The sequence below is a fragment of the Protopterus annectens genome, chromosome 3.part1 (assembly GCF_019279795.1).
Source record: "Protopterus annectens isolate FY-2018-M chromosome 3.part1, PAN1.0, whole genome shotgun sequence".
Lineage (NCBI taxonomy): Eukaryota > Metazoa > Chordata > Ceratodontiformes > Protopteridae > Protopterus > Protopterus annectens.
This window is the reverse complement of record NC_056732.1, coordinates 1,438,502,266-1,438,514,695: the sequence shown is the minus strand read 5'-3', so window position 1 is coordinate 1,438,514,695 and position 12,430 is coordinate 1,438,502,266. Positions and strand designations below refer to the sequence as shown.

The 12,430-nt window shown below is 37.8% G+C and overlaps 1 protein-coding gene across 1 annotated transcript in view; it reads right to left on the bottom strand.

The window, feature by feature from the left end:
• ITGA8 (integrin subunit alpha 8) overlaps positions 1-12,430 on the bottom strand; it is a 1,841,490-nt gene that overhangs the window by 358,526 nt on the left and 1,470,534 nt on the right. Inside the window, exon 23 of the mRNA XM_044067504.1 lies at positions 11,395-11,475. Coding sequence (XP_043923439.1) covers positions 11,395-11,475 — 81 coding nt within the window. The remainder of the gene's footprint in view (positions 1-11,394; positions 11,476-12,430) is intronic.

Below are 12,430 nucleotides of genomic sequence, written 5' to 3'. Positions count from 1 at the left end.
TACATACCCCTCTGTATGCTAAAATCTGGTCATTGTAAAACTTATATAACCACAAGCATTTATGTTAACTACAATGAACTGTAGTGTATCTTCACGTATCATATGATTACATGACTGATATGACTTTATACTCACCTTGTTAGTATTGTACTTTTTAATAACCTTCTTCTTTATTTTAAATACTTATTATTTTATTTGTTATACAATTTGATATTTCATTTTGTGTTATGCTGGAGCTTTTCTCCCCGGGCCTCTACTGAAAATGGAAATATATCCAGTTGGACTAGCCCGGTCAACAAATGTAAAATAAAATAAAATAAATAAAATAAATAAAATAAATAATACTAAACAATGACAGACATTTTAGTTTCACACTTCATATCCTACAGAAAATATTTAATAAAACCAAACCTGTTATTTTAGCAAATTTCTAAGTGTATAGGAACACTGTTTAAAATCTGTCATTATTTTTGTGCCTTTGCACCCCCATTTTTTTTTTGCTTTGTCCAGCTGTTTTGGACTGGGAGGTTGAAAGGTATGCACTCCAGTGAGTTTTATTTATTTAATGATGTAGATTTAGATCCTTAGTGACAGTGTTTATAGGGTCACTAGTTTTGTGAAGAAATGGGAGATCAAATATGACTGGGTCTTTCTTGGCTCAAAAACAAAACACAGGTCACGCTGCAGCTACCTGTAGGTTACTGAAAATAAGCAGAGTTGTGCTAAACTGTCAGGGCAGTGAATGATGTCAGAATTGTAATATTCTTTGTTAGAAACAGATGGGGCCTTTCCATTTGAGTGATATATTTGGATACATACATAAAAAATGGGCATTGTATTCAATGATGGGTCTGATAAGCAAAGAGTAGAGTGGTAGGATGACTTTTTTGGACAGTGAAGATATTCCCATGGAAATGAACAGAGCCAGGTAGAAGTATTTCCTCACTATGGTGGAAATGTGATGATTGAATAACAGAGCGTTATACACATAAGTACCTAGGTTCCTTACGAATGTATCTGTTTGAAGAATATTAACATTTATAACATCTGTGTTGGAGTAATGTTCCATAGTTTTGCATATAAGGCAGATGAGGCTGATGGTTCTACAATTACTCAGTTCTGAAGAGGGGCCACCCTTGTGCAGCTGAGTAATAGTGGCTGTTCTATGGGCATCAGGAACAAACTGTGTAGATAAGCTGAGGGTGAACAGTTTAAGTAGAGGCTCAGATGGTGCATACTCAGCACTGATTACAATGCAGCCTAGTTTGTTGCTCAGTCCACTGAAGTATATTTTTTTAGCTTTTGACAAGGATTCTAAGAATTATTCCAGGTACAGCCAGATCAAGGTCAAATGGGGTCCTAGGCAGGGTAATAGGTCAACCCTCACCCCAACGCCCACCCACACTGTAGCCATTCCAACATCTCATAACTTGTTTATCTCTCCCTAGTTACCATAAACACTTTTCAAACCTGTGTGTATACTATTTTATTCTTTACTTTGACAATAGCTACAAATATTTCGATTTAATTTAAAACTTTTATTTCAAATTTTATAGCGTAAATAATGATGGCCATTTGTTAAACAAAACAGTCTCACACTGAAAACAGACTTAGCATGAGCAATAGTAAAGTTCTCTGCCTATGAAACTCACCCTCCTTGAAACTGCACTGAAACTCACATTCACTGAAAATAGTTCTGGTCAGTGGCAGATAAAGTATACCTTGGTTCCCGTGTTGTTATCAAACCATGGACCTCCTACACACAGTTTTAGGACTATGCATAAATGCAAGTGCTCTTTGAGTCATTTTCCTGATTGTATTAAATTATATTCCCTGTTTAATACAGCAACATTTGTTATAGTGCCTTTTAAATTTGCAGTTTTGAACACTTTTCCAGTAAGCAGTGAAACAAAATATATGAACCAATAATGAAAAAACACTCAGTTCAGAAAATTTCAACCATAACAGTCAGTTCAAACTACTGTCATCTGAACAATTCCACATTAAAGAGAACTATTACTAATGCATAGGTTGCTGCCTTAGTCACCTTTTCATTTCATTGTTTCATCTACAAATGCAATGACTGCTTCCCTTGAATTGCCTATGTTACATTTAAAAAATGATGCAATATAACATTTCCTGAATTTGTTCAGGTATGCACTAGGGAATGGCTAGCAAGCAGGTTCACAGTTATGCATGCAGTCCTGGTGACCATTTAGGAGCTTAGACCAAATTCCCAAAACACTATCTGGTTAAGGGACTTGCTTACTGTCACACAGTAAGTGATTGAATGTAGAACGATTTAAATCATGCACCCTTGCCACAAACAGCTCATTAACCAGTCAGAGTTTTTATCTTCTGCACTAACTGCCAGAGTGACAGTTTTTAACTAAATGCTGAAATCTTTAACAATCTGATCTTTCAAAGAAGATTGTACCATAACAGTATGCAACTTAACAGCCAAGTACTCTGGATTGTGTGAAATGGTCTGCATTTCACATAATCGAGAGTCACTTTTTTTGCTGTTCCGCATAGAACAGTGGTGGCTCCACATTGCAGTTTTTGATTGTCTCATATACTGCAAATACAGCCAATTGGCATTATGTTATATGAGCCAATCAAATAATTTCCTAACAAAAATCTAACCAATTAGGAGGCACAGAACTCATCCATCCTAATGCCTCTATATGTTGTGCCACTGCAATACATTCTAAAATGGTATTGCAGGGCTCTGAGACTTACTAGCAATCCCACTGAAAGTTGTTCTTTGATTATGGGCCAGGGAAGATTAACTGAAATGATCAGCTGTTGCATAGTAGGATATGCTGCTGTGCTGTGCCATGCATGTAAGATACCACCATCAATCTTAATACAAAAGATCTGTAGTCCCATACTTCAAAAAGCTGATTTACTGCTGTACATAGAGCAATTAGGATGGTTGTGTCATGGTGTACTGTTGCTGGGATGACTGCTGCTGAGACATTGGAGCTATCCTTTGCTGGATTCTCATGGTTGTAGTGTAGTTGATGCTGTTTCGTTTTTTTTTCCTGATCCTGCCTGAATGCATTCTGTACAGCATTTGAGGGGGCTGTGGGCTCGTGGTGGAGATACATGGGATTAAAAAAAATCAACTTCATGACTTTGGCAGAAAGCCCAATTCAACCAGGTCCAATGTAAAATGTATGTGTTCATACAGTGCAAAAATATGGTGTTCCACATTTTGACTGTCACAAATTGCTAAGATTTGATCTGCATTGGCCTCTTAAGAGGTTGAGACCCATGGTATGCAACAATGGCTATATAATGGAAGCTGAAGAACAAACGGTTCTGATCATCACTCCAAATAATATAGACTGTATGATCTAACAAATGTTAGTCACCCTGCAATTGTTAGAGACTGTAAAGAAGAAGGTACTGCAAAAATATATTACTAAAATGCAACATGTGTAGACTATATTATACAATTAAGGTTTACTACTGAATGAATTCACTCATTACATCAAATAAAGCAAAAATGACTAAAGACAATATAAATGCTGCAACAGCTTTTGTTCAATAACCTACAAATCATGCAAAAATCAGAAATATTACTGCATACAACATACTATGTTTTGCAGGGGGGCATTACACCTACATCTCATTTTTGACCTCGCTGTGACTTCACTTTCTTCAAGAATATGTATCCTGTCTCACATCAGTCAGTATAGGTCTGGCTTAATTAAATAGCTCATAATTCTGCATTCTTACAGCATATACCCAACAGAGTCAACAAAGCTGGATTACGGACAAAGGGGGGCCCTATGCATGGTAATGAATTAGGCCCCAGCCAGATATACCAATATAACATTACTTTAAACACTGTTCAACCTGTCAGTCTACATAATATTTTCTTCTTTACTTTTAAAATTATTACAGAGATTTGGATTTCATTTAAAAATTGTATTTCAAATTTTACAGGAAAAATACACTGAAAGCTATTTTTTAAACAAAACTAAACACTTGCTTATTGAAAACAGATGTATCATCAGAAACAATAAACTTATTTTCCCTTGAAACTCACATTTAGTTAAAATGTGTCTTTAAACCCACTAAATTACAAGAGATGTGCTAAGATTCATACTCAAATAGCATACAGTGAAGTACCAACTAGAGTCTATATGAAGGGTGCAGGAATGCAAAAGACAAATGTGCAACACATTCACTAACAACCTGGGCAACCCCAATGGACATGATTATCCCTTTTCAGGAGCAGCCCAGGTGGACTGTCTGCTGAAGTCATTTGGCAGAGTCCCACAGAACACAAATGAAGGCTAAGAGACTCAAACCAAGTATTACAGAAATCAACTCTTTAACAGCGCATCCTCCTCATTTGCTCTAAGCATTAGACAGGCTGTTGTAGCCCAACCACAGTGCATTTCATACCTGTATGCCTGTAAAAACAAGCTAAATTAAATTTGTATTCATAGTTATAATATTAACTTTACACTCACAGACTTCATGCTATCCAATTAATTCACAACTAAGTAATAAATGCACTGTTAACATCCAACACAATGAGGAAACCAAGAATCACAGCTAAAGAACATGGCTGAAATGATGATGTTCCTACTTACTACAATTAAGTTCCTTCCTTTAAGTACTCCTATTCAAAGATAGTTACTAGGCTTAAGGAACAGGGGGGCACTGAGAACCCTAGCCCTAATTTCCATTTACCCAAAAGTAATTTTTGGTTAAGTGACTTCCTGAAGAACAGGTCATAAATGTGAGGCAAAATCAGGGATGTTATGTAAAGCTGGAAACAGATAAAAGCAGACTAGTTTAGAAAAACTTAAGGTAAACTGTTGCACATCATGTGTTTTTTTTATTACTTTTGTAATGTTTCCTTTGTTAACCAGGTTAGTACCAATAGGCTACAGGCCTTTTTTCAGTAGAGACTCTGAGGTTGTATTTATATTACTAGGGAACATTTGTCCATGGCATCAGGGAACATCCACCTGAGCTACCATGACTTCAAGCAGATGAGACCTGATTTAACATCTCATCCCAAGGGCAATGCACTTAGGAGTTTAGCAACCCCCCCTCCCCCACCATGCTGCACTGACATCAGTCAATTTATTTGGTGTTGGAATAGAACCCACAGCCTACTGCACCAATGGCAACTGTGCTACTTCTTGTACCACTGAGCCTAACTATGAACTACAAAACTGCAATGCCCCTAAGTGAGGAATTTTACACACACACACACACACACACACACACACACACACACACACACACACACACACACACACACACACACACACACACTTTCTATAGCTATTGTCCATCCCATGAAGTTTCTTTGCTACTGAAACCTTCTGTACTGTCATGTCCTCTTTAATCCAAACTAAACCAAATCTCCTCCATGTTGCAGACTCCAGGATGTACAATACAAGCTGACACTGCAAAGCAAAATCTCCCATTCCAGACTTATGCTACACTAGGATCTTGTACTGCATGTATGTGCTGATGGTGTGAGTATCTCATACCTTCTTAAAGCAGACAAAGCATTGGCTGTCTCATACATTTATTTCTTAGCAGACAGAGCATTTATTAATCCGGGCCAGGTCCCCCCAGCCAGCACAAAACTCTAGGAGGTTGCCTAGGTCACCTAGTGCTGGATCTAGCTTTGGCTCCAAGGTAATATGAGGGGAAACTAAATTTTTGTAGGTAGAGGGGGTAGCAGTGTCATTAGGAGTGAAAATGTTAGTACTAGATTTGCCTGCTAATATATTAGCCATGTCCCCCTGCCATTCTAGCAGCCAGGAGGCATGCTGACTTTTTTCAGTCATATGGAAAGCAACCTGCCTAAGTGGGTGAAACAGCCACCACAAAATCATGCCTCTTCGTTTGGTAGTAAACAGTTGTCACTGGTTGTTGGATCATAGAGTCTAATGATGAAATTTTCTCATGCTGGTTATGGAGCTCATCTAGGTTTTATCACAATGTATAGGATGTAGCTTTTCTGGGAAGGAGGCTCCACATCAGTCAGTTGGAGATGAGAACACTTTTCCTGGTCCTGATTGTCTTGGAGACAAAGCTGCTTCTGAATTTCTAAAGATAAAGTCAAACAGTCTATTGTGTTTTGCCTGAAAAAGCATTGGGCACAAGATCATATCTCCAGTGCAGGGAGGCGGTTCTCATCTTACAGAGGACCACAGACAGAAGCATAGCTCTCTTAGAAGATTAAAGTCACAGCAGATCAAAGACAAAGGGAAGTCAACAAGCTGGAAGGCCATCTTTGCTGCTCCTTTAATCTTTTACTGGAAATGTGGATTTAGTGGTCATAAATCATTAGTGTCTTCCAGAAGTGAAGCACCCTGGTAAACATAACTCCCACCTTCTGCTTAATTCAGCAGTATAAGAAGACAGTAGTAATGGATGCCTTCTCTCTAATGTCACAGGAGATACACATATGCCTTCCTGCCACTCATACTGAGTCTACATTTCATTAAAAACTTAAAAGAAGAAAGACCAAAACTCTTGTTGATCAAAAAGTGTATGGTTACTGGCTCTTTGGTCTCTGCTGTTACAGGAAATTTTCCTGGTCCAAGAGTGGATATCCATGTGAGTGGGACAGCAGATGGCTCTGTGACTGACTTCTGATATAGAACCTTTGATTCTGTTGTATTTGCAGACTGGGGTCTCAGAAGTAATTGAGGGCCCCTAGGCAACATTCCAATCATCATGTCTATGTCTCCCAAGTGGAAAAAGATCGTAGTTTGTACAGAGCAGCACTTCTAACCATCATAGATAGCTTGTTTTCAGGTGATCTTGTCTTATCTTAGATAACCATAGGATGTGGGTGCAAGTTCTTTGATGATAAATGAACACCTCAGCTGTTTCTGTACATCATGACCTTGTGGAAAGTAGGGCTATGGCCTAGTAATGGCATGTCAAGCAGTTTCTTAATAGAGTGTTGAACCTCCTTTCTTATTTGCAGAGCAAATCCCCTCCATTAGATTTGAACTTTGCAGTGCCCACTTGCCAACTGAGCCTGCAAGCTTAGTAGCACTGAAGCTCATTTTGTGAAAGACACATTCTTTGGTGGCTAGTGCATTCTTGTATAGTATCTCAGCATTTCAAACCCTTAGATATAGAGAAACAAATCTAGTCTTTCTTAAAAAAGAGCTGTCCCACATATATTTTCTTCTGACTATAGGCTAACAAAGATGACAGTTCTACACTGCAGCCCAAATTATTGATGCAGCTTCTTGGTTATTTGTATGGTGTGATAATAGTTTTTCTTGTTTTCGTCCAGTACGGCCTCATCCTTTGCACCATAGTACTGTTCCAGATTCCATTACTGCTTTCACATATTATTAGATTATTACTTTTGATTATGGGATAGAGTTACTTTCCCTTTCCTTTTTTTCCAAAGGTACTATTTCCCTTCCATTTATGTATTACATCCTTAAGGATTGCTTTTCAGATTCATATGCTTGTGTTGTTGTGGTGAATTTCAGTTACTGGGTTTTAGACAATTCATACATTCTTTCCTTTCTGCAGAATTCTGTGAAACAGTCCTGTTTGAACAACTTTGCAATCAACAGAAAGAAAGTCTGTGGTTCAGAAAGGCTCAGTAAGCTGAAGAAGCCTTAACTCAGAAGGTTTCCATATCTTGCTAAGTCTTTAGAATTCAAAGACTACTCTACTGCTGAACTTGCATGCTAATGCAGTAAACTGGGAGAGTGGTTAGTGATAATTAGCCATGTGCTTCCCCCTGGAAATGTAGTTTGCTCAACTGAGCAGTACAGAGTATTGTTCCGCTAATTACATTTTTACTCTGGGAGGGAAAGTGACCTATGGAAGTACTTGCGGTGCAGGTAAGTTCAGCAAAGATGCAGGTGTAGAAGGTGTGCTACTTTGTGTACGTGTTCTGTGTGTGAGTGTGTGTGTGTGTGTGTGTGTGTGTGTGTGTGTGTGTGTGTGTGTGTGTGTGTGTGTGTGTGTGTGTGTGTGTGTGTGTGTGTGTGTGTGTGTGTGTGTGTGTGTGTGTGTGTGTATGTGTGTGAATGAGGCTGCATTCATCTAGAAGGACAACTCCAACAATGCAGCTGTCACAGCCTGACCATTCAATAAGACTGCCTCTGGGAGGCTGGTTCTTTAACTCTGTGCCATTTGACAGTCATTACCACAGACCAATGGATTTTACACATAGACCCCCCCCAACACACACACGTGTGTGTGTGTGTGTGTGTGTGTGTGTGTGTGTGTGTGTGTGTGTGTGTGTGTGAGACAGAGAGGTGTTAGCCTTGCACTGAGCAACATTCTTCCTCACCAAGGATGATGCCACAGTATGAACATAAAATGATTGAATTTAATAATTGGCTTAGCTTATGGTGTAACTTCAGAGAGATCCAATATCTGTCAACATGGGATGACATCTTTGACAGACCACATTGCTTTGCTAAGGATGGGTGCACCTCTCCTCCCCAGACTTTTGGATATTGGCTAAAATGTTATCTATCCCCTCAGAGCCATTTTTAGGCAATGGCAAAAAGACAAAACCACAAAGATAGTGAAAAAGTCTCAACAATTAAGGTGTTCCTGCTCAGTGCTAGGAGCCTAAACAAGAAACTTCACACCCTTGGAGTGCTCTTCACTCTGGAGAATGTAGACATCTGTGCTGTGACTGAGACTTGTTTAAAGCCATCGTAAGTACTCCAGCAGTGCAAGGCTATATACCCTTCCACACATTTAGACCAAACAGCACAGACTCGAGACAGAGGTGGAGGTGTCTGAATCTATTTTAGAAACAAATATGCCTCCAGATTGGTTAAACAGAATGATATCATGGAGCTCATCCACGCACAAGTCACCATAGATAAGGTCCCTCACCATATCATGGCTAGCTGCAAGTCTAATTAAGTCCAACAAGGCCAACTATGAGGTCAGGATAGCTTTGCAAGATAAGGACAATCGCAAGACCTTCTTCAGCTATGACTGGAACTTTAAAGGTAACACAGAGGTGTGTGCTAAACTGGTGGTGAATGATAGCACCTTCACTGATCAGGGTGACATAGCAAATCTACTAGCTGATAAATTTAGCTCAAACTGTCACTAAAATGCAATAGACTTTAGTTTAGTTATAAACTATCAAATATGCTACTATTCACCCAGTTAATATTTCACACTCTAGAAAAAAGTTCCTCCCTTAATACCCACCTACTTCCTTAGATCATTAGGTCATCAGTTAGTTCCTCACCAAACCCTATTCTTTTCTGCATCTATCATACTGAACCTTGCTTCTCTTTTCATAACATTTAAGGCTTGGAATAACTTTCCTCAGACACTCAGAAACTTCACTAAAACTCTATCATTTAAGACTACTCTTCAGAACCACTTCTTGCCAAAGTCAATAGCTGAATGCTTCTCAACTACTACCTTAATTGATGAACCCCATCCCATAAAGTGTATGTATTTGAATCATTTCTATTACATATGACATTTTAATTAAAGTTCTACTTCACCTCCACTTTAGTTTGTGCATACTCCATCTTCTGATATGTAGTTCAATTCCCGAGTAGTACTACTTTACCACTGGTTTTACTCATTATTCATGTCTTGCTGTATTAGCACATATTTTACTGAATATTGACAGCATATTATAAACTGTTTTTTCATGTAATACTTATGTGCTCTATATGTACATAAGTTTATATTTTATGAATTGTAAAATCATAATTTTTATGTATCTTTAGCGTGAAACCTTTCACCCCAGATTTTAGCAGATAATGTTTTTTTGTCCAAGCAGACTCCACCAGTCATCAAAATCAGTAGAAAAAAGAAATGAATGAATGAATAAATGCAATCTACAGTAACTTTCAAGGTTTTCCTACTACCCACAATGGATGTTTCTAAGGAAATAAATATTTGTGTCTTGTGGCTTTTAGCCAGCTAACAAAAACCCAATAGGAGCCACAAAGCACCTCTGAGAGGCATCAGTTTTGTGTTCTCACTAGAATTACTCTACCTGTAATCCAGTGCACTGAAATGCGTTAGCTGCATCAAAGCATGAGGACTGTAATGCCAGCTTCAAGGTGCTATGTTGAACTGTCAGGCAACAAGGCATCATGCTACCCCAAGACAACCTATTCAGGAATCCCCCCTCTCTACCAGCCATGTGCTTGACTCAGATCCATGTTACTGTGCATAGCCACCATGTTACACATAGGTGCACTTTGTCAACAGGAGCTTATATTCAGGCGTGGACCTAGTCTACTTATATATGTCATACTATATTGCTCCATTATGCCATGTGTCATAAAATGATTTTCAATGGATACACCAATGTAGCTATCTGCATGCACCTGGGGCTGTGGATTATGTGAACAAAGGGTATCCGCTGGGTCCTCATGCACAGATCCAGACTACAGTATGGTATTATGGAGAGGATGGGTTGGTACCAGCACTGTTGCATGCCACTGGGGTGACAACACATGCCTGCATGGCCCATGTATTTTACAGAATACAACTGCATGGGTAGAGACCTACCAAATCATTTTATAATGCAGAGAAAAGCCATAATGCCTGTATGTTTAATATATTAGGCAAAAACCTGGTCACATGGCCACATTTTAATGCATCCTTCTAGGTTTGCTTCTCATCTCTGTGAGATCAGTGTTTTCATACCTTTTAAGTGATGTGACCCAAAGTCATATAGAGAGTAGGCAGTAACCACAACCTTGTGGATGCCAGAGAAACAATAGTTCTGAACTTAAAGGATACCATTAGAATCCGTATGACAAGCAAGTATGTATTCCATCTTAAAAGCACTCTCACTTCAGAATCAAAATCTTCAAAGACTCTGCATACTCTAGCGTCTCATTATGTGTGATTAGCAAGTCAGTTATTTTGTTCAGAACAGTTGCTTTGCCATTGCTACTATTCTAAAATCAAAATATGGAAACCATATTAAAAGGTGCAACACAAAAAGAATGAACTAGTGCCACTGGGACTTTGGGAAAACATACATGTAAACTGATCTTAAAAGCTGGGTTATGTTTCAAGTAAAAATATTACTTGAATATACATGGCTAGCTGCATTTATTTATTTTTGAAAATGCTTTAACCTGATCTGCAAACTGCAAACCTTTAGCATTTGTTGGCAGATTTAATCAGAGAAAAATCATATTCTTTCCAGTAAGGACAGAACAAGGTTTTGCTTTTAGCAAGGGAAAAGTGTTTGCCCTTTTTCACATGTAATCAAATATTAATGTATCATGTAGACAACAGAGTCAGAAAGTGTCAAGGAAATGGTAGCTCTGATTTCCCATGAGGGAGGAAATATATCACATTCAGTATTACAATTTGTATAAAAGCTTCAGAAGCAAAGTCAAGGTGGACACTTACCCTCTTATGTTTACCTCAGCCACAACATTAAGGTACACCGGTACAGTAACGAGATTACTTGTTGAATTATCTTTGTTGGAACTAAAGAAAGAAAAATAAAAACACTCTTATGAGAAACAATATATCTAAGTGTAGCATGTCAGTATCATATAATGTATCCAAATGCAGCATGTCAGTATCATATAATGTATCCAAATGTAGCATGTCAGTATCATATAATGTATCTAAATGTAGCATGTGAGTATCATATAATGTATCCAAATGTAGCATGTCAGTATCATATAATGTATCTAAATGTAGCATGTCAGTATCATGTAATGTATCTAAGTGTAGCATGTCAGTATCATATAATGTATCTAAATGTAGCATGTCAGTATCATATAACGTATCTAAGTGCAGCATGTCAGTATCATATAATGTATCTAATTGTAGCATGTCAGTATCATATAATGTATCTAAGTGCAGCATGTCAGTATCATATAATGTATCTAAATGTAGCATGTCAGTATCATATAATGTATCTAAGTGTAGCATGTCAGTATCATATAATGTATCTAAATGTAGCATGTCAGTATCATATAACGTATCTAATTGTAGGATGTCAGTATCATATAATGTATCTAAATGTAGCATGTCAGTATCATATAACGTATCTAAGTGCAGCATGTCAGTATCATATAATGTATCTAAGTGTAGCATGTCAGTATCATATAATGTATCTAAGTGTAGCATGTCAGTATCATGTAATGTATCTAAGTGTAGCATGTCAGTATCATATAATGTATTTAAATGTAGCATGTGAGTATCATATAATGTATCTAAGTGTAGCATGTCAGTATCATATAATGTATCTAAGTGTAGCATGTCAGTATTATGTAATGTATCTAAGTGTAGCATGTTAGTATCATATAATGTATCTAAATGTAGCATATCAGTATCATATAGTGTATCTAAGTGCAGTATGTCAGTATCATATAATGTATCTAAGTGTATCATGTCAGTATCATGTAATGTATCTAAGTGTAGCATGTCACTA